This window comes from Plectrocnemia conspersa, unplaced genomic scaffold, assembly GCF_051122295.1.
Source record: "Plectrocnemia conspersa isolate PC_06_02 unplaced genomic scaffold, ASM5112229v1 ptg000013l, whole genome shotgun sequence".
NCBI classification, from domain to species: domain Eukaryota; kingdom Metazoa; phylum Arthropoda; class Insecta; order Trichoptera; family Polycentropodidae; genus Plectrocnemia; species Plectrocnemia conspersa.
The window spans coordinates 2,854,409-2,878,577 of NW_028277177.1; the positions used below are offsets into that span (position 1 = coordinate 2,854,409).

General features: G+C 34.5%; 2 protein-coding genes across 3 annotated transcripts; one reads left to right on the forward strand and one right to left on the reverse strand.

Moving 5' to 3' along the window:
* Positions 1-2,098: 2,098 nt before the first annotated feature.
* Npl4 (nuclear protein localization 4) lies at positions 2,099-23,196 on the forward strand. Of its 2 annotated transcripts, none has more exons than XM_088202748.1 (12): positions 2,099-2,190; positions 4,963-5,229; positions 5,292-5,434; positions 5,508-5,692; positions 5,763-5,978; positions 8,141-8,333; positions 8,410-8,543; positions 8,616-8,776; positions 22,022-22,249; positions 22,327-22,517; positions 22,587-22,703; positions 22,780-23,196. In XM_088202748.1, the coding sequence occupies exons 1-12, from the start codon at positions 2,185-2,187 to the stop codon at positions 22,793-22,795; spliced, it is 1,857 nt and encodes a 618-aa protein (XP_088058874.1). In that variant the 5' UTR covers positions 2,099-2,184; the 3' UTR covers positions 22,796-23,196. The 2 variants fall into 2 exon arrangements, with proteins under 2 accessions (XP_088058874.1, XP_088058875.1); XM_088202749.1 differs by having other exon boundaries at positions 22,783-23,196.
* LOC148227014 (uncharacterized) lies at positions 12,398-16,584 on the reverse strand. Its single transcript, XM_088202775.1, has one exon. The coding sequence runs from the start codon at positions 15,879-15,881 to the stop codon at positions 14,280-14,282; it is 1,602 nt and encodes a 533-aa protein (XP_088058901.1). The 5' UTR covers positions 15,882-16,584; the 3' UTR covers positions 12,398-14,279.
* Positions 23,197-24,169: the final 973 nt, after the last annotated feature.

Sequence of the window (24,169 nt, forward strand, 5' to 3'; positions counted from 1 at the left end):
TGTTTTGTATATATTTGTAGCTATTGTTATCGCTATACATACGTTAATGATATCGATTAATAAATTATCGATTTTGATGGCCTATAACTTTCACTATTTCAACATAAAAAATATAGTAACATTTATAATGTTTTTAAATTTGTTTAAAATATAGAAAAGAGTAATGATAAGTATATCAAACGTATATCCGCATTTTGTACTTCAGAGCAAATTGGTGGAGCGTACACCCAAAGTTGTCATCTTTTTTTCACTTATGAATAATGACGAAATGGATAGACCTCAAAGTGACTGCTAACACATAGTTATTTATAATTATGGTTAACATGCTGTTACAATCATAAAGTAAAGAAATATATAGAGTCGGCGACGCATACTAAAAAATCGTGCAGGGAAATATCTAATACTCTAGTCTCACGGTCAGTCACCTCGAATGCTTGTCTCGGCAAATTCGACAAACTTCATAAAATATGGCTCCTTGCTCTGTAGTTTCGTGTAAAAACAATACAAAACAGCAGAAGAAGTACAATTTATCATTTCACTGAATACATTTTGCAATTATTTGTATTATTTTAAGCATTAGATATTAAAAGTGAGGCATGCAAAATATGTCATTCTTTGCGTGTTAACTAGGGCTGCGCATACTTCGCATTTATATTTAATATCAAATTAAATATCGCTAGAGCGAGCGCCCATGCGTTCCGAAAGACTGAGTGATGTTAAACAATACCTCTGCTGTCTACCCTCGAGAGTCCCTGTTCCTTAAAAGGAGTTCATTTTGCTCTCCCACACTGGTTGTGACGAGCCGGTGTGTGGACTGGCTTGTGACGAGTGGACTGGCGTCCATACGAATGTGAAAGTCTTATTCGTTTGTAAAACGTCACAAGGTCATTTTCGTCCATCGGCGATCCAGAATCCGTTATGATTTTTTAACATGCGTCACCGACTCTATATATTTCTGTACTCTATGGTTACAACATATAGATGACCAGTGTACAAGGCAGCACCGCCCGTTGCGAGTCCGGCAAAGCTTGCCAAAAGAATGTCCACGTTACGTCAGTGTTACCAGAGTGCCGCCAAGTTTTGGGCATAATAAAACTTAAATAAATATTTTACAACGGGATAGTGACGGGTGGCAATTAAACACAAATTGAGCCGCTGCAGTAATGTTTTTATTGATGATTAAAGTTGTTTATATGGTGAAATAGACGATTGTGGAAGGACTCCACAATATTTTACTTAGTAAAAATAGTAGTATATATACTACGATTTTTGAATAAAGGGACGGAGCTTTTGGCCAAGTAGCGCATATAATTTGCGTCTTAATGTTTCTTATAAAGATAATCGGCATTTAATATACCCTTAATATTGTTGTTCATTGGAATAATTTATTCAACATTATAGTTACTCTCGTATACATAATAGCGTTTTTGCATTTTAGCAGACAAATCATGACGGATAGCAATTACACACAAATTAGGTCGATGTAATAGTACTTTTATTAAAATGTTATTTAATGATGTGAGTTATTGGTGAACGAGGTCCTGTCGGTCGTCTTTTTCCAGTCGAGGTCTGCAAAAATGTATGCTGTCCCACGCTGCCATCACGTCACTGCTATTAGAGTGCCGCCTAGTTTTGGCCTAGGAAAAATAGAATAAGCAAGTTGATAAATAGTCCTCCACAGATTATTTACGACTTACCTTTACCCATGATAATATCCCAGTAGAAAATCCCTCTCAAATTTTTAACGTTCGTAAATCTTTTGGGGTTTTACGATTTTACTACTAGAGAGTTATCACAGCATAAAAACATGTGTAATATAGTCAGTGCCTAAATTAAAATAGGCGGTATTTTTATACCTATATTTATAAAGAGTAAATGGATTTTTTTATTTTTTGGCCATAATCCATGTGTAAATAATTATTTTAAATACAAATGATACCCATAATATAGCATATTTAACCCGTTTTTGATTAATTAATTAATTGTTTACAGAATTTTTTCGAATCCAGACATTATTGCAATAAGCAGAGGTTGCATCGCGTCGAACGTAGAGTGCATTCGCCGATGTGCGCGCATCGCGCACCGAGGGTTGACGACCACTACCACTGCGGCCGAAGCAAGCGCCGCGCGGAGACGCCCCCCGAGGGCCCCCATCGCTCCGCCAAGAGCAACTTCAGCCCCCCGATGGCGGTAAATGACACAATTAACCCTCATCTCTTCCCTCGAAGGACTCAATTTTTAAATTTTCAATGGACTAACAAGACAACAAAGCCCCCGTTTTATGGGGCGAATCACCCGATGGAAGTGATGAGCCATTTTTCATCAACGATCGTCCAAATACGTTCATTACAGTCGCCATTTGCTTTTTTACCTTCGCTTTTCATTTGTTACTCGTCATCGTTCCATCAAAATATAACCTCAAAACAATTTGTCACTGAATATGTAATGACACTGGTGAGTGATTATTGCCTTTTTTAAAACAAACGAGCTTGTAAATACGATTGCATTTCAATATATGATGATGTATCGTTGATGTTATCTTTCTAAACTGCGAAATGAATGTTAATGTGTCATAGTGAAACTTGTCTCATCATTCTAAAGTAATCGTGACTAGGACAATCTGATTTTATTTAATTGTCTTTTTTTTATCTAGCTTGGCCTTTCTCTTATTTTTGTTCCTTCAGTATCCCCATCGTCGCTTATCCTCCCGATATACACTATTGTGCAAAAAATTTTAAACCCTTACATTTTAATCTATCTGATAAAACTGAAGTTAAACTATTATTGGTTTATTAACTTTGCTTCTAATTGTGCTATTGAATTAGAGATGAAAATTATTGATAGCAATTTTTTGTATGAGTTCAAAACGGGTGGTAATGTATGGTGCGACAATAAAGAAAATCGTGAGCGTCCTTCAGTTGATAACGACCGACTGAATTTATTACTAATAGTTCTGGGCCGCTTAAAACAGATAGAAAATTAAAAAGCTTTACAAGTGGGTGCCGCACAAACTGAACAAAAAATGCAATTCTTTTATGCAACTAAAACGATCCATTTTTCAATTGTACTGTAATATAAAGCTGTAAGAAATCAGATAGATAATATCAACAACAAAAAACAAAGACTGGAATTTAAAAAATCCAGTTTTGACCTCAGATTATAACTCAAATCAGAATTTATCTTAAGAATGAGTAAAACACGTTTTGTCTATAAAATTCATGAGTAACAGTGCAACGTTTAGAGTTGAAACAGTAAAGAGATATATAAAGTTTTTATCTTAATTCTCATTTATATTTCATCCTAGTTGGACTTTTATGTATATGTTGGTATCGTAGCAGTTGAAAAATATATCGACAAATCAACTAAGAGTTAAAAATAGTATAAATTAACAAATTTTTATTACCAGTAGATCCTTTCTTCTATATTTTTTTGTATTTTTATCATAATTTCTTATTAGCTTGAATCAAAATCCATTTAAAGACTATCCAAACATGTAAAGCATTTAAATAGTGACATGACTAGGCTTGTTCATACTAGACATAAGTTTGTGCTATACGACAATAATATTAAATATATCAAAAATATGTTTCATGCCATAAACGCACTAATGCAGTAATAAAAGATTGTATCAACTACAGAACTATGAAACTTTGTACCAGAAAGCCTTTTAAAATATAGATATTTAAAGTCAATAAAACACATTTACATCTTTGGAGTACCTCAGGGTAGTGTGGTGGGACCAATACTCTACCTGTTATAATCACACGATATTCTGTAATATAGTGGCACCGGTTCCATAAATAAACAACATGAAAAAACAGAACACGTCGAATCTGAACAAATTAGAAAATAGACTTACAATTAATTTTATATTGGCAACTAATTATTTGATAAGTAAATAGATCTATAAATAATCAGTTAAAAAATGAAAGTGCCCAGTTAATAAAATAAATAATCACTATTTAAACAAAATGATTAACATTTAATATAAAATTATTGGAATTTAATATATGATGATGATTGATAATTACAATAAATGATTGTTTTTAAAATATTGACAGTTGTGAATCGTCCATATGCTGTTTAAACCCAAACCTAACCTAAACGACAAGTACTTTTGAAACATTTTGGCCTTAATCGTTGATGTGTTGCCCTACAACTATTTTTTAAAACAAAAACTGATCATTTATGGAATTATTTACTTATCAAATAATTAATTATAAATCTAATTTTTAACTTATTCTGATTCAATATGTTCTGTTTCGTCTGATTACCAGTGGTATTGCAATGGCTACTCTACATAACTAGAAGAACGATAGAAGAATCAATGAAGTTAACAATTAAACCAAGATGTTGTGTATCAAATCGAATCAATTTTACAGTTTACATTTCAAAACAGAAAAATTTATCCGTTAATAATAACGATCAACTGAGAACTTGTATTGTTTGCTAATATCGTGAAGTTGCGATGAAGTGAGCAAATGAAAATTAACATGAATATATTGTACGGCTTCTCGGAAGGCACTCTGAATTGTCAATTATATAAAAAAAACTTACTATATATCAACAAGTTCTAAAACCTAACCAGTTATCGGGATCTATTAGTAAAATACACATCAGTATTAAAAGCATACACTTGGGTAAAAGCTGCGCTTACTTCAGCATTGGAATATTGTTATTTAAAGGATTTATTTATGTAAGTTGAGAAATTCTTTCTAGCATCTTCGTTGTTTTTACTTCATGATAATATTTACACTTCAATTTGTGCGATATTAATTTATAGCTTTGTGTACGACTAGAGCGTATTTTACTGCTTTATTTCAGACTTGAGTATTTATTATAGGATGACGATTGATTAATGGCTATTGGTCTTAAATTTGATGCTTTCACAATATTTCGCTTATAAAAATATCTGGTTCCTGTTTACAATCTGATAGTTTACTTTTTTTATTATTATTTTAGATTCTACGCATTCAATCGCCCGAGGGCACCAAAAGAATCGAAACCAGCATAGACGACTCGACGTTTAATCTATTCGAAAAAGTCTTTCAAGTTTTCGGTCTCAATTCGTTCGCATTCGGATTGTACACGGACAGATTGCAGAAACATGAGATAATATCCAGCAAATCGAGATTCTTGACAGATTATAATTTGAAGCACGGCGACATGCTATACTTGACGCCGATCAACGGAACTGTTCTGTTCGATCAGCCCTCGACTAGCTCTCAGGTAATTTTGTAATTTATAATAAAAATAACTAAATCTCGATAATATTATATTGATAATTTCAGTTGATAAGTACTTATCGATCTCAGACGGGCATCGATTCAGCAGCTCCACAAGCAGCGGTACCTGTTGGGCCGCAAGAAGATGAAATTGATATTCTACTTCATAAAACTGACGGGAAAATCGCTAGAAAGAGAGACGAAAAATTGTAACGATCCTCTTAATTAATATTTATAAACGTCTTTGTGTGGTTTTGTTTTATATATTTGTGTGAATTTTAGCTGCCGACACAATTCAAACGGTTGTTGCGTGCATTGTTCGCCTTTAGAGCCGTTCGACGAGGCGTATTTAAAAGAACAGAACGTAAAGCACATGTCGTTCCATACTTATTTGAGAAAATTGACGTCCGGAGTCGATAGGGGAAAGTTTCTCTCTTTAGAAGACATGTCTTGTAGAATAAAAAGTGGTACGTAATATTTAAATAGTCTTAAATATATTTGATGTGAGTAATTTCATGTGTCTGTTTGTTTATTCAGGTTGTAAAGATCATCCGCCGTGGCCTCGCGGAATCTGCTCCAAATGTCAACCAAACGCTGTGACTCTGAATCGCCAGACTTATCGTCACGTCGATAATGTCATGTTTGAAAACTCCAATCTCGTCGAGAGGTTCCTTGAGTATTGGCGTAGCACGGCGCATCAAAGGATTGGCTTCTTATATGGAAAATATGAACTTCATCCCGATGTTACATTGGGTATGAATATATTTTTATTTATTTATAAGTGTAGTAGTTAATCAAAAAACATATATTGACCAAAATAGAAATGTATATAATATTATTCTCAAAAAACTTATGAAGGGGTATCAATTCAAAAATGCTTATTTAACTTTTTATTAACTACTTGAAATATTTTTCAAAAGAATTATATTATTTTTTCTCTTTTTTTTAGGTAAATAATCAAATGTACAACAGAAAAATATTTTTTTTTAAAACATTTACTTGATAAATAAATCAAAAAGTTTTTTTAGAAGACAATTTAAATGAGTAATATATAAAATAATTGTTTTATAAAACGAATTGTTGGATAGATTAGGTGCTAGCGAGCAAGTGAACACCCCATGAATAACTGTAACGAATCCTTTTCCGAAGATTTACCTTACATAAATGTACAAAGAATTCGTTTTATGGAACAAAATATTTATTTAAATGCACATATCTCTTAAAATAATTTCCTGTTCAATTGCTACCGCTTTTTTGTATTATAATAAAAATAAAATTGAATAGAAATAATGATTCATCAATAAAAAATAGCAAAAAAAATAATCAAGGGGTCATATAAAACATTCGCACATATGCGATACCCCCCCTTGGACGACTTCTAGAAAAAAAGTGAAATCACTGGTGTACATTGCCATTGACTAACACTTTGCCCTGATGCCACGTCTTTCAGCAATTCAATTGTTAATAAAATATTTAGATAAAGGTTTTATATACAAATGGTCATTAAAAGTAGAGCAGTCATCAAAGGATGGAATTGATGTTTCGGCGCTGCTCAAAATGAAGGGAAGTCCTTGATATGCTGCTCAAATTGAGTATGCGTCCAAGTCCGTATATACCTTTTTATAATGGTGAATGGGTTTATCTTGGCCAATTAGGCCATATGTTCAATTCTCACCTCTCATGTGTACGCTCCTTCTGACGCCTGTGTATTCTACAAAGTAAAAAATCATAAATGAGTATTATCCAATGGTTTTACACTCCTTTTACTAGCATAAATACGAATAAGAATCTTTGTTTTGGGCATGACTGCATTATATTATTCAGACGAGAACAACTGTATAGAAATATTGCCCATGATGATTGATGTTTGCAGTTTAAACGTAAGATGCTCCACTTTCTGACAGGGAGGGAAGGTGTGGGGCATTTGCCCCCCCTCCCTTGAATTTGTCCAGAAAAATGCATGTCATTTAATTAATACTTTACCAACGGGTCGAGTTATATCTACCCACTTTGTCCGCTGCTGGTAATCCACTGGAGAGGTAGTGACTAACTTTTACGATTTATGATGTTTAATGCTGGGCTCTGTAGTATCTACCTGCAAAAACTAAAGCGTTTTGTGCTGCCATCTATTAATCAATGTTTATATTTCAAAAAAAGAAATATATCAATGCATAATTATTTTTATTGCCGCTGCTGACTTCCATGTGAAGGACCATCAAAGAGCTTTTTGTTTAAATATGAGAGATGATAGTATAATTTGATCATAAATTATACTTAAAGCTGATAAAAACAAACATAAAAATAGTTTGGTGGTGCCTCTTAGTGTTTTAACCAAATTTTATTCCGAACGAAGTCGCAGTGGGAACTCTCCTATTGGTCAAAATTCGGTTTAGATATGCTTCATTCGATTCTTGTTTATTGTGTCTTATTATTATAATAAAAAGTTTTAATATGAACGCTAGATAACCAAGCATTTCCACTGCAACAGCACGATATTATTGCTTTTGACATGGATTCTCTAAACAAACCCTTTGAATTTGGCCAGAAAAAAAGTATTAACCATACATTATGAATCTACCCTTAATACTTATTATAATTTGATATAACCCTTTGTGTTCTGATTTTTTTTGATAGCTATTTTTTCACTATTATAAGAACATTTCAAGAAATTGATTTAAAAATATTGGCCCATTAGATATACTTCTGCAAAATTTAGATAATTTTGAAGCCGTGAAATATGCAATTAATTCACACATAGGAATCATTTCTTTCCGATTCATTTAATACAATTAGAATAAGCCTTTTTCCTACTAAATCTTAACTTTATCCATTTTTTATTCCAAAAGAGACATGTTGAATTATTTTATTATTGATATTCTTCCTTTCTAATATGTATTTTCTAATAATTATTTCAGGAATTAGGGCACGCGTAGCAGCAATATACGAGCCGCCCCAGGAGAGCACAAGAGACGCTGTTATGCTCCTTCCCGATGACCGTGAAGATACAGTAAATCTAATCGCCAGAAGATTGGGTCTAACCAAAGTTGGATGGATATTTACTGATTTACTCAGTGAAGACAACGGAAGAGGAACGGTTCAACAACTAAGGTATTTTATGGCTATTTATCGTATTCAAAATTACCTGCTCGAAAATATTTCCAGCTGAACAGAACGATTTTTTCAGAGGTATAGAATCTCACTTCATCTCCGCTCAAGAGTGCATAATGGCTGGCCATTTTCAAAATCAGCACCCGAGCCCTTCCAAGTATGCCTCGTCGGGATATTTCGGCTCCAAGTTTGTGACTGTATGCGTGACGGGTGCGTGATTATTTCTTTTTTCCGAGTATATAGAATTTAAGTACATATTTTAACACATCTATTTATTTGCAGGCGATAGCATGAAGCAGGTTCACATGGAAGGTTATCAAGTCACGGGACAGTGCATGGCGTTGGTGCGGGACGAGTGTTTACTGCCGACGAAGGATGCGCCAGAATTGGGCTATGTGAAGGAGTCGACGGATAAGCAGTACGTGCCGGACGTGTACTACAAGGTATGTTCTTATCCTTTACATTTTTTCAGCTTTGCATTGCTAAAGCGCTTTTTTTCGTCACATTTTTGGAGAATCAACTCCATTTTAGATTTTTTAAAAACAATTTTTATTAAAGTTTGATTAATTTTTTAATAATATATTTATACTCATATAAATTACTGTTTGTGCGCTTGTTCCAAGAATGTATTACTATCTGTTTAAATAATGACCTGTGACTTGTCAATTTACTATGCGATATTTTTCCGTCCCGAACGATACATTCCGAGGTTTTTCATAATGTGAGGAAATTTAGCCGGATTACATCGGGAATCTTTGAATATGTCTCATTTCACAGATCCTGATCCTATGTATGCAAATTTCTGATTATAAAAGTACTTTACTTTATATGTGGGTGACAAGAAGCTTGTCGCTTAACAACAGGAGACAAAGATGATATTTTTTGTGGGATTCCATTCGTTATCGAAAATAAATATTTACTATTTAGAGTCATCCACTTTAACATTTCAACACAGTTTGTTTCCAAAGTCATCTGAAGTGGTTACTTTCCAAAATATTTCACGATAGGAAGTAAATTATTTATTCGAAAATAGATTCCGTTGAAGAAATTAATTGTGATTCGGAATCGACTATTTATTCGACGAATACGAAATTCTAATTCTAATTTCAAAACAATTGAGTTTAGTTATGTTTTATGATTTTTTAATTAGCTCGTAATCACTTCTTACCAGACCTACATACAAAGTGTTTAAGCAGTGTTTGTGTCCAATATTATATCAGATTGTTCCATAAGTCTGCATTTTTTTAAGGTGCGGGTTAAATGAGTAAAAAATTAAAACGAAATACTCTTACTAAATTATATATTCTTCATATTTTTCAATATATGTTAATCAATTTTTTTATATCCGTTTTTGTAAAATATTTTTTTTACCTAAAAACTGTTGCAAGGATCTAAATATATGATAGTCATTTGGAGCAATATCTGAAGAATACGGTGGATGAGAAAGGAGTTCCCAAAAAATATCGATTGATTTTTTTTATCGTCTTCTTGGATATATTAGAATGAACGCTGCCCTTCTTTAGTTCATAAGGGAAGGTCTTTTTTATGTTCTGAGTCGCTTGTAAATGAATTAGCAGAGCACACTATGTGTCTGTCGTAATTGTTTGCCTATAATCCAATAACTCGTAACAAATCATACCCTTTATATCCCACCAAATGCATAACATTGTATTATTGGGGACTAATCCTGTTCTCGGGGTTAGAATTGGAGGTTGATTGGCATCAAACCACTGCCTTTTAAATTAGTAAATGGCTTACATCTCATCTTCAGTAACAATTTGACTAAAAATAAATTTTTCTTTTCTAAAATCATTCATTATTGATTCGCTGCGCGAGGTGTTGCTCAGACAATTTATGATACATTCTGCAAATTAACATCTTTCTTAGCATCTGTATCGTTAGTCTCGGACCTGCTTTGGTGGCAGCCCTAATATCCTCACTAACAACCTCTAAGAACTACCCGCCCTACGTAGATATTCAATGTCAAAATTCCCAGAACGAAATTTTTAGAACCACATTTTCTAAATTTAATGGCATCCCTGCTCATTGCATTACAGATGCTTTTAACTGCTATTGTCGTAGTTGAAACGCATAAAGTATAATATAATACAACTTAAGTGTGATTATTTTATCTCCACTGCCATTGTTGATTTGAGGTTGAAAATACTGAAATAAAAAATATTCCATTAATAAACAAACACAAAAGAAAGTGAAATTATCGTTAATTTATAGTCATACATTTTTGCAAATATAAGAAAATAAACGCAAAGACTAATAGAACAAACTGATATTGAATATTGTAAAATATAAAACTAGAAAAGAGCTTCCAACATTACTGCAGGATACATAAACAAGATACCGCTGTTTGATCAGTGGTATATCACAATCACAATTATTTTATTTGCAACTCCAAATACCTCGCAAGTTTTTAGTTGTTAAAAATCAATGGATTAAATGCAAATAAATTTAGACACGTGAAGCCAAAATATAGACCTCTCGTCTGTGTTATCCATCTAAAGACAATTTTTTGACTTCCCGTCGGTAATGTATTTATCACACAGCAAAAATTCTGATCATAGATGATCAATATACACATATATGTATATTTAATACATCACTATATTATGTATATATAACAGATGTTAATATGATTTTAATTAAAAAATATTTTATAATTATATTAGTCATTTTCATTGGTATGATGCACTTTCTTAAATTACATAAATTTTTACTTATAGATAAAAAATATAAAGCAGTTGGAATTAAAAGTAAAATATATTCGACAATCACCTATGTTTTCGTTTGTGCAATAATCCGGTTACCGCTGTCATTATCAAATATAAAATGTATTGCCTTTCAACTTTTTCATCCTGAGCACTTTCGTTTTTACAAAATATTTGTACAACGGAACAACAGGATATTATGAATCTTGTAAATTTTAAAGTATACGTAATGTTTGGTTCACATTTCACTTGACATGTTTTTACACATTACCGACAGGTGGTTCTCTAAATATATTAAATGCAATACACTTTCAAATAAATTTAGACGTAAAATAAAAACATTAGCTTGCCGTCGTCTTTGTTATTGCAACTAAAACCAATTATTTGACTTCTTGCTATTGATGTGACTTGCTCCAAATATATCATGCAATGTTTTGTCGGATACACTTATTTGATGAATCTGTTGACGAACGTGTTTTAAATATTGGTTCAAATTTTATTTATGATGTTACAGAATGCACATAAATGAATACAATTTAGAACTTGCCTTTTAATTATGCTAATTTCTGTGTTAGTTTACATTGCATAAATTACTTCCCCAACAACTCTCGGGTCAAAGTGTGTTCTTATTCTAACTGCGGCCGTTAGGTCGTTTTGTCGAATATCTTACTTTCAAATAAGTAAAGGTTTAAGTGTGTTTTGCATAAAAACGCATCTGCGGTGTCGTTCATTATATTCGTAAAACGCACCGAGGATAGGGATTTGTCGACGAAATGGAATAAAACACAGCGATTGGAGAAAGAAATATATTTCGAATCGGGTATAATATATATTTTTTTATAATATATAATCTTTAATCCATAAACATTCACTCTTGAAATAGGGTACTCTTTTTATATGTGTATATATATATTATGAGCTTTTTACGATTCGCGTCACTCACAAATAAATTTCACATTAAACTAAACACGTATTTGTTATATATTATATGTTATTACGCATATTTTTAACACACATTGATGGAGCGCCTGACAAAGAAAACGTTTACAACGCTAAACCGGAAACACGTCTTTCCGCATAAGCTATATTACTTTATGTATATATTTAATATATTTATATATAATAAAATGTGTATCAGTGGAACGGTAACAACGATCATAGTAGGCGTTCGTATATGATCATACACCCCTGTCTATATTTGTAGCTCGTTTCTGGTCTGAATACGTTTCAGGTACTTTTGATTTAAAATTTTTTTATAATAAGTGCGCCAAATTCGCTCCGTTGAAAGTCAATATTTATAAAATAACCGTTTCGTATAGTATTTACATCGATCAATTTTCGTTTTTATTTTTTTAAAGATATATATATACGATTCGTAGTCGACTCTCCGTCCGATTAGATTCTACTTAAACGATATACGAATCCCTGTAACGTCGAGACGCGAACTAGACATGCATATTTTTAAACGTTTTTGGCTATAATTATTACAAAGATTACGGAGGTCGTTTTTACGCGCGTTCTAAGAATAAGGGACGCGCGCTTCGCCCCATCGAGCGCGAAATCGATTTACAGATTTACATTTCACCCGTATAATTCCTTCTCCGATTTTCACGTTTGCCGTCGTAACAATATCGTCAAAAAATTATAATTAATAAAGTATGATTAAAAAAAAGTAAAACCAAAAGTAAAAACTCGACTCTCTTTCAATGCAGGTATTCCATCAATTTAGTCATCGTTATATGATTAAAAATAGTTAAATATTATAAACGTCACGTATGCCGTATCGTACGCGTATACATAGCGAAGCGAATACATTTATGTTTTTATATAATTTTTTCAATTTTCTCGTAAGCGACTAGTAGCTAACGTAGGCTGTACAAGTAAGGCACAAACAAAGGATGGTTCGAAAAACCTCTTAACAAAAATAAAGTATTCGCAATATTGTACAGTATAGTTTGCAACAGAGCGATGACCGTCGTCGTCGTCGAGAGTTTTTTTAAAGACAGATTTAACAACACATATAAAGCAGTTTCGTACGATTCGCGTATAATAAACTAACGACGCTTCTTCGAGTCGATATTGCACGTATAAAAGTAGTCATCCGAACGATAATCGTCGACGCGCTTTTAGGCGCTTCTCGTCGGATCGACGACTATCCGGGAGAGAGTCGTATTCGATCGTAAAAAATCATTGGCACAACAACGCGATCGAATTCAAAATTTACCGACCTTTTCGGAAAAAATACTCAAAATACGACTCTCTCCCCCCTCGTTCTAAATTGATAATGATAATGATAATAATATTATAATAAAAAAAGTAAAAACAACCGCGTAAATTAGATCGCCGCGTATATAACGTATTTATATATATATATTGCGCTCAAAAATTAACGATTCGTATATATACATATTATATAAAATATAGGCAGAGTTTCATAAACTCTTTCAACAACGAAAAAAAGAAATTCATTTATAAAAATATATATAATACATATATGTCAACGCGGTCGAACCCGTCGGTTCGACTCTCTTTTTTTGGTCGATGGCGTGTATCATGATCTTCGGAATTAAAATTAAATTACTCTAGGCGAAACGATCGTCGTGCGACGACTGTTTTTTTACTTTTTACAGAGAAACGCTAAATACGAACGTCGAGTCTAAAAAACATTTATGTTAACGAATAACGCTTCTTTTCCGTATATATGTTTAAAATCGCACGATCCGCCAGTTCGACTCGATATAACGCTTACCTTAAAAAAGTTACATTTAACAATAACATTTAGAAGAAATTTTCTAAAAATAGCTTATACATCTTTCACTATCCTTATCGTTAATATATAGATAGATATTTTTTTTTTATGTAATTTTCCACAAAACACCAAATAGACGACGGCGCATACGAAACGAGGGCGTAACCGATACGCTCTGCTGAAAAAAATATATATATAGATACGATTCCGAGGGATAAGACTATTTCGATGTCGGTTCGGTGCGCCGTCGTCCGTAACATTATATACCCTTACGTTTACGAAAGTAGCTCCGCTCGGAGGCTCCGGTAACTGTCGATTTACTTATATTTTTTTTTAACGAACGTAAGTACTAAACTACGAACCCCGTAAAATGAAACTATCGCGTAAAACTTTGGTAAGTGAACGTTAAAAATAAAAAAAATAGAAACGCGACGGAAACGACTCTCTCTATATAAAAATACATATGTATACGTATCAGTTGAGCTTTCCGCAGCTCGCTATCAGGATGTTGCTCTGCGGCTTGCCCGCGCTGTCGCCCGTCTGGCTGATGCGGTCGACGAGCTCAAGCCCCTCGACGACGAACGCGAATATGCCCGTGAAGCCTCTCATCTCGCGCAAGATGATACGGAACTGCGAGCCGACGAGCCCTTGGTTGTCGTGCCTCTTCTGGCTGCGGCGCATCCCGACGCTGCCGCGTATGGCCAAGATCTTGGTGTCGTCCGGCATGAAGAAGCTCTCCTCGAAGACGGATCGGCCGCCGCGGCCGTTGTTGGACTCGAAGTCGCCCGTGATGATGCTCTCGTTCTCCCAGCACTGGAACACGTTGCAGCCCTTGTAGCCGACGCCCAGCTCGCCGGTCGCCAACACGCCGAAGTTTTTGGCCATCTTGGGCGCGACGTCGCTGCGCACTTCGATCAAGACGCGGCCAAACGGAGCTCCGTTGATCTCGACGTTAAAGTAGAAGACGGGGTAGACGCGGGCGGGCGGATTGCGGATCAGAGCCGCCTGTGGGGAGTGCTGCGGTGGCGCGGGAGGCGACGCTCGAGCGTCCTTGTCGTTGCCGTTGTTGTGCTGCGGCGGAGGCGGCTGAAGGTGCTGCTGCTGCTGTTGTTGCTGCTGCCTGTGCTCGAAGAGAAAGTGGCGCGAGTAGAGCTGCGACATGCAGTAGTTGGCCAAGAAAAGGATCGGATTCCGGTGGCCGTCGCCCGAGTGGACGGCCTCGCCCGAATGGACACCAGCCAGCGCCCGCTTGAGCAGGTCGAAGTCGAACGCCACCGTCGAGTTCTTGATGAGGTCGTCGAGCTTGCACTGCAGGAACATCTCGCGGTGCTTGGCCAAGAGGCGCTCCTTGTCGCCGGCGAGCTGCTCCAGCAGAGCGTGTATCTCGGCCGGCGTCTGCCCCTCGGTGCAGCCGTACGAGCGGTGCGCTCGGTGAAGGCAGTCGCGCGCCTCAGACAGCTCGTACGAGGGCGCATTATTGACCAGGTCGGTCTCCACCTGCGTCTTGAGTGTGGTGCACGCCTCGAGGATCTTGAGCAAGAATTCGCGCTGCCGCCCCACCAGGCTCTGGATGTCCGAGAGCGTTTTCTGCATCGTCTGCAGCTCAGCGTGGAAGTCTTGGCGCAGCGCTCGCTTAGCGTCCGCCTGCGGCTTTACGGCGTGGCCGAGGTGCTCCGGGTGGTTGGCGCAGGCGCGGCAGATTTGAACGTTGCACGAGTGACACCACAGCGTGTAGGGCATGGCGTGCGTGTGACAGTTCTCCGCCTTGAGTTTGCGCGCCGCCTGCTGCGCCTGATGTTCGGGCGGCGGCGGCAGCGAGCCGAGGCGCTGCGCCAGCGCCAGCACGGCCGCGTGCGTAGGCAGCGCCTCGGGCCGCAATTCCGGCAGCTCGGTGCGTTTCCAACAGTGCGCGCAGAATAGCTCGCGCCCCTTCAGGAGCACCGTGCTCGCGCATTTCAGGCAAAAGTGGTGTTTGCACGACAGCACCTTGGGCTGCTGTTCCTTGTCGTCGAACGGCCGCTTGCACAGCGAGCACAGCGTCAGGTCCTCGATGTCGGCGAGCGGCGAGTGCGCCATGGGCCCCCGTGGCGCGCTTCGCCGCCGCCGCGAGAGGCGCGTGGCGCCCGGCCCCGGCCGCGAGCTCTGCGCGCGCGTGCAACGTCACGCCGGTGTTGCCGCCGCGAGCCGCCGGCCGAGTTGCGTAACGACCGACGGCAGCTAGCGGCGAACGGCGAGCGCTGGCAACACCGCCGTCCGCCCGTGTTTTCGAACCGTCGCCGTCGCCTGTTGAACCCCCACCCCCCCGATATCTGTTATGACGCGCGGCGACTCGGCGACAAATTTATTCTTAACGCCTTCTTGTTATGTACGTAAATATTTTTATTTTAATGGCTTCTCTTTTTTTTACTCGAAATTATATTTCGCAAATAAATCATTACTTAACCGTTGTATTTTGGGAACTACTACCATGTTTTGTGACGTATACGAGGCTCTAACAAAAATTGTACTCTATAATTTTATATCAATGGCTTAAAACAGCTTCAAATTTGTACACACATACATTCGCGCGTGCTGGAGCCGAGTCACAATAAAAAAATCGTATACGTCGCACGAAAATACAATTGTGTGCTGTTTTTGTTTCTACTTGTGCTGCAATAACGGTTATTATCGGGAAACTACAGCGTATCGGCATACTTTGGCGAGTTTAGCAGAGGTCGATAACAATGTTACACGTATGATATATTATTTAAAAAATGCAATTAAAAAAATTTCAGTATTAATAAAATATGTTTTTATATTTTAAATAAAATACAATAAATTACATTTAAAAAATTTAAATAAAATCACGGTTAAGTTGGAAGTAAAAAATATATAACAAACAATTGAAGCGTTCTGATCGTGGGTATGATTTGTGGAGGACGTTTGTACAGCGAACTGTACAAAGTGACGCTTATGAATATCTCCTTCTGGAAGGCGTCAGTGCTTGTCTTTGAGCGCGTGTCCTGGAGGTGATTTCTCGTACAGGAAGCGAGGCGTAAGTCCGAGGTCGAAGGTGACCTCACTTATAACACTTAGCGGACCTAGACCCAAACATCATCCCCCACGAGCTATCCTAACCCGTCAACTACCAATCGCATCTCCGCCCATTACCTCAAATCCAGTCCAACCACCACTTTAATTTAACAATCTTTAATAATCAAACAGCCAAAAAACTAGGAATACCAAAAAGTATTAGGATCAAGGCGGATCAGATTCGTGTCTGATGCATAGGAATCGCTACATAATTAACTTCCTTTTGTACAGAATCGATCAATATCCTCTTCATCCATTATTTTATCATTAATAACTAGTTCTTAAATCCTAAGTATAATTCGAAGGGCAAATAATCGACTTGCTTTTAATCTATCGATTAATTGATTTTCAACGTCAAATCAAAATAGTTTTAACGCGCCGTGAAACTGTAGAAACCGATAGGGCAAGACAAGAAAATTGTCGTGCCAAAACCTACATCGATAGCGTCTAAAATTGAGGGTCTTAATAAATCTAATCCCATTCGGTATGATATTTGGCATTTAGCAATTCTGTTCGAAAGGATATATGATAGTTTAATCATATGAGATTCACAAATTTAAATTATTCCTAAAAAATAGATGGTATATATGCTTGATTATTGAAAATTTTAATATGCATATCACAACAAAACATAACATACTACAAAATATAATAATATAATACAAAAAACTTTCCACGGATTAACACTAGCAAATTTATAACACGAAAATGAATTGGCAGCGATTGTATTCATAAATTACTTTTTTAATAAATAATATAATATAAAGAAACAGGCAATAACTGAGCAGCTTAACATTAATTTAATTTATGAAATATTAATATCGGAAATTTTTACATTTAACGGACAACTTTTATTGATTGCACTGCGGTCCAATTTATTTAATCACAAAAGTATTGCTTCTTACCTGTTATTTATATAACGTTTATATAGGGTATACCCTGTACCCGCTCCAGATGTTAAGACCACTACCTGGAAAAAAAACACCCAAGAATGCAATGATCTTGTCACTTTTATTTTCTGTTTATGTTTTATATGTAGGTTTAGTGTAAACGTTAGCTACATATGTATTAGCTAAGTAAATAAATAATGCTTGGCAACAGACTGGTTCAAAAATTGTTTCCAAAATCCATCGATGGATTATCAGATTTTACGACTAATTTTATTAATTTACAATTTCAGATAAAATGGTTAGAAATTAGTAAATCTTTTTACCGTAATATATTGATAGACGTATTTCACTTGAGTAACTAATGAATTAAAATATTAGAAATTTTATCATCAGATCATTTTAAATGGCCTCAGAAAATAGACAATATATTTGACATGACGTAGATGCCTTTGGACTTCTAAAGGTTAACACGTGTTTGAGCATAAAATATTGAAAAAAAATCTATGAAAGTAGACGTAGTGATTATAACATTCACACAAAAAATGACATTGAAAAAATCGATTAAAAATATATTATTCTTTTATAGCTGTTTTTATGATAATTTTCAATTAGATCATGTGTTTTTTTTTTAATAATTACCAGTGTTTTGCTTGATAAGCTTTAAACTGACATTTTAACAAAGACTAGTTGTATATAATAGTCACTGTAATTTAAAATATTAATGAGTTTATTACCACAATATAAACATTGCACTATCAATTTGTGATAATATGTTTATGGGAGGAGGCCAAAATTATTGCAGCATGACACGTTTCAAAAGTCACTGTGCGCCACTGCTTCAATATGACATGTATGAAATGCTAAACAGTTTTATTATTCGAATATTAATTATTTTTAATACGAATTACTCGAATTGGGCAAACAATATTATTCAGATAAACACATTGCTAATCTTGCCCTAATCACCTGACGTCATAGATATTTATGTCTGTGTATGAGAACATTTTATGCTTGTTTTTCTTTCGTTTCTGTATTTAGCGAACAATGAGTTTTTTTTTTCACTATTACGGAATAACTATTACTGTGTTGCACAACGATTTTTATTATTATACATTTCTTAACTGATCCTATTAGATTTTTAATCAGCTATAAACCTATTGAATGCAATTTCAGGGGTTGTATGTATTTATATGTGTTTACATCGTTTGTCGATTGTGACCTTTTCACTGTTCGCACAGTGAACGTTGCGAATATCTAGGTTGAACAAGTTCGGTTCGTTTAGCTACGGAAAAACACGATTAAATTGACGTTAAGCGTTTCGCAATATTTTACGTTCGTTCTTGGGAAAATTAGCGATCGCTTGTCGTATAAAACTATAAAGGCGCGCGCACGAACCTAACGAATACGCAATCGTCGATGCTACGTCATTTGCTTAATTAAACGTACTAACTAATAACTGCCAACCGATATAATATATAAAATAGGATGCTATAAAATTTCAATGCAGCAATTTTAAGTTCATTTTCAGTTCAGATTGAAATTTTGCAGCATGTGACTTGTGAAATTCAAATTTAGTTGGTATATATCAGTGAACATCACGCTATCCACTTTTTATCCAAAACACACATACACTTTACTCACACAATTGTATTGTACGAGTTGACAACCAGTTACTGTGATATTACATATATATTATTTTGTGCGAAATAGACCGAAATATTATTTTTTATAGCCGAGTGTGACACAGACGAAAATCCTTGAAATGTACATTACCGCTTCAACAAGAACAAGCGAGACAACGAATATTTTTATGCGCATGTATCGCTTCTCTCGCATACACGTAGACAACGCATTCACAAAATTATTGCAGTACGAATTTTTAACGTATCAGTTAACAACAAACTGTTTTGGGATTCGGTACTCACAATTTCTTTGTGACACAAACGCTCAGTAACCGCCGACACGATTTTATTGCTTTTGACGTGGATTTTTGACTTCTGAGAAGTAATAATTGTTTTTTGCGCTCTCCTATTGGTCAAAATTCGGTTTATACGTTCTTCATTAAATGTTTAATATTACTATAAAAGTCGTGTGAACGCCAGATTACCAAACGTTCCCACTGCAACGGCACGATTTTATTGCTTTTGACGTGGATTTTAAATTTGCCCAGAAAAATGCACATGTTATTCAATGAAATACTATGAATCTTAATGAAATATTATAGGAACGATCACTGACTTGCCAACTTTCCCCCCCTTCTTCTCCTTGAAAAAAATTGAAATGGCGTCCTGACACACAGATTCGGCAGCTGCATATATATGACGTTGTAAGTGACCGACGGGCGCCGCCGGTTGTCAAACTCATGTCGCGGTCCGTCAAAGAATGTGCTGCCAGAATACCGCCTAGTTTTGATCAAAATAATTGAATAAATAGGCCCCAACAAAACCAAACCTAATTTTATATATACATATTATGTATTTATCATTGGTTTTTTTATATTTCGTGATATTTTTATTAATTTGATTTAAGTTTTAAGTCCGATGAACCCTAGCTGTTATTTTTTTAATACTCCTTGGTAGTTCCGGATTTACGTAAAAAGAAATATTAAAGTTTTTATTTGAATAGTGAAGGAAAATATTTTGTTTTACATTATTTAAAAATAATTAATTTGCATGTTTATGATTTATTTGTTAATATAAACTTTTAATTGAGGAAATCGTTATTTTTATTTATAACATCATGTCATTATTTTAATACATTGCCTAACATAAATTTGTTCTTAACAATTTTTTTTCTGTATTTTTAGTTTAATTTTTGGAGAAAAAATATATTTGTAACTACCTTGTAATATTTGTTTTAATTCGCAATATTTTTATTAGTTTAATAATTGTCCCAAGATGTAATTACATTTACAAAGTTTTTCGTTTTTATTTTTTAATTTCATGATTTGAACTATAGACAACTACAAAATATAATAAAATCTTTACAAAATGTCAAATAATTTTATAAATAAAATTAAAACCGCTACAAGTAAAAGTATATATAAAACCCTGACAAAAAGTTTAGATAATAATAATATAAGCAACATTCCATTGAGCATTGTATTTAAATAACTTAATTAAAAATATGAATATTTGTCATCACAAGTGGAAGCTAGAACCTAGTATTATTTTAGCCTAAAAATAATGCTTTTCGGAGAAAAATAATAGTAGATTACTCTAATAAAATATTTAATGATGCTGCTTATAACCAATTTAAAATATTCAAGAAAATAAAAATGATTTTTTTTTAATTATTAATGAAGCTTTAATTACAGACAAAAAATATCTTATGAATTCAATCAAATTTTTTTATTAATTGGAACACTTCTATCATATTAAATACAAATTAACTTATATAATATAAGTACTATCACAAATATGGCTCAAATTAACAGATCTATTTATTTTCACCAAACTAAATTAGAAGTCATAAGATATACAAACAAATTAAAAAATAACTAAGCGCCTTATTTTTATCACATTTACAATATGAATATATAACAAATCCAATACAAAATATACAGCTTTTGATTTAATTAATGAAATAATGAAATATAACTTCAGCATTATTTATAGATTTAAAAAAAGCTTTTGACACAGTATATCATAACATATTATTAGAGAAATCAAAACATTTTGGAATTGCAGGACCAACGCCAAATTTATTAAAATCCTATTTAAATAATAGATGACGAGTACTTGTAATAAATGGTACACAAAGCGAATGTGAGGTGAAATGTGGAATTCCACAGGGTTCTGTTTTGGTACCTTTATTATTTAATCTATACATAACTGATTTAACCCTATGTAAACATGCAGGAAGGATTCAACTGTATGCTGATGATACAGTGCTAAAATATAACTAAAAGATACAAAGATATGAAAAGAAACAGGCAGAGTGATTTTGACGCGTTAAAATTTAATGTATTCTTCTGTTCATGTTATTGTTATTTATTACTGATTTTAATTATCATAAATATTAAAATACTTCGGGTTTTGATGCAGTGGTGTGACTTATCCGCTCACTTAAATGTCGAAAAATATTTGATTATAATTTATACCAATGTTGAACATGAAAGAGTTTATCAAACTCATTCAATGTAGTATGAAATGTTTCCAGGGTGACTTTTTTTAGCGAAACCATTGTGGTCGCTTCTCAATTTCAGTGCTCATCTAGATTTTATTTAACACAAACTATTTTTTTACGTTTCAGGAAAAGGATCAATACGGAAATGAAGTGACTCGATCAGCCCGGCCGCTTCCAGTCGAATACTTACTAGTAGACGTGCCGTGCGCAACGCCCAAAGTGCCAATGGCAACGTTTACAATTCCTAGAGGATCAATCCGACCATTCCCGCCGTCTCATCGTCACCATGAACACCAAGATTTAAGAGCGCTCGCTCTCTATCTAGCTCAATGGCCACACGATCAGTTCCTAGATGTAAGTATTTATCATTTGATGCGTCGTTGCATTAAATACATCAAAATGATTTTAATTGAACTTTTCCTTCTATCCAGGCTATGTCCGATTTCCACGTATTGTTATACATTGCAACCATGGACGCTCTTCCGATGTTACCTCATATGGACGATTTATTAGAAAGCATATTAACAAAGAATACCGAGCTGATTATGCGTTGGCGTCAGTCGGAGCACTGGGCGACGGTGGAACAGCTCATAGACGCTAGCGAACACACTTCCCACATGAAGTAAGTGTTCATATTACAAAAACAATATAAAGACATGGCGTAAAAATATCTATTTTATAATTATTTCAGTTCGGTGATGGACGGTATGTCATCGGGAGTAGACGAGGGTCCTATGTGGACGTGTCCGTTCTGCACCTACCACAACCCGGCACACAGGGACGCCTGCGAGATATGCGTTTTACCCAGGTTATATAACTAATTCACCATTATTAGATATTAAGCACTTTGGTTAGATTATTTTGACACTTTAATTTCGTTTCAGAAGAAGCCCTATGTAAACCCGTTTTCCGGTAGTTGTAAACGAATGATCGCCGCCGTGTCCAATGTGGAGAACTGTCATATTTTGCACTATGTTTTTCTGTTGAGTTTGAAAATTGAGGTATTTAGTTAATTATTTAAATCGTTTTTCGCATAAGAGGGAAGCTCGCGTATTCATAGAATATAATCTCACTGATCTTGAATGTCTGACAGACGAATTTATTAATTTTAAAGGGTGATAAGTGAGTTGACGAGATTAGACAAAAAACAAAGAAAACTAAGGGAAATTTATTTTTTACCGAGTAGCTAGTATATTTTGCTTATTTGTTTTCAATGTGAATTTTAGGGGGAATTATATTATATATATATATACAAAAATTTTGTATGATCTATTTAAGATGAATAAATTATTGTATGCTGAGTTTTATATTTCATTTGTTAACTCTTATTTAACTTATTTTATTTCTTCTATATAATTACTCAGTTATTCATAAAGATAAAAAATAATAATTATCATATTCCTAAACTATTAGCATTTTCAATGTTTATAACTTAAAATATGATAAACTAGCATTATCTAATAAAATACATTTAATCTTTTATTATCTGTGAAAATTCATAGTCATTTATAATTTTTATTTTATAAATTTATTCTCTTCTTATCGACTCCTTTTTCCCCCATCTTAATCATTCCTATTCTGTGATGTACACTGAGTGTACGTGTCATCTTATTATGTGAATTTAAATTAATACGTTGAATAAAATGTTTATATTGTAGGTTTTCCTCTGTGATACACTTACATATTGAATTGGTTCGGTGATCATTGGTCATGCAGTTTATTGCTCAAGCGAAAATTGGTCATAAATCGATTGCTCATATAAATATTGTTCCCACGATTTAAAAAAAGTTATTTAATTTCAACATTAATAGGACAAAGTGAAAAATTCAATTGATTGAAATCAGATATTAATAAATATTCATACACAATTTTTAAGTTATTTTATTATTTCCTCAATAATATACATATATTATAAACATAAGTATGTACACAACAAAATGAAAATAATACACATTCAATTGAAGGCCAAAAGTATTTGTAAACATGAACAAATATTTTCAACAAATTGATACAAAATAAATACATATTTTTTATGTATTTAAAATTTGCAAAACTCGTCAGTCCATCATGTGTCTCAATAATTTGTAAGCAATGTACTTGTATTGAAATCAAACAACTTTCCTTAAATCGTGTGAGTAATATTCATATGACCGATTTGTGAGCAATAGTTCCTTCACCATTGAATTAAATAATTATCGGAAGTAACGAAAGTAAATATTTTTTCAAACGCATAAGTGAAGCCAGTCGAATACTTTTTACTTTACACAGATGTTT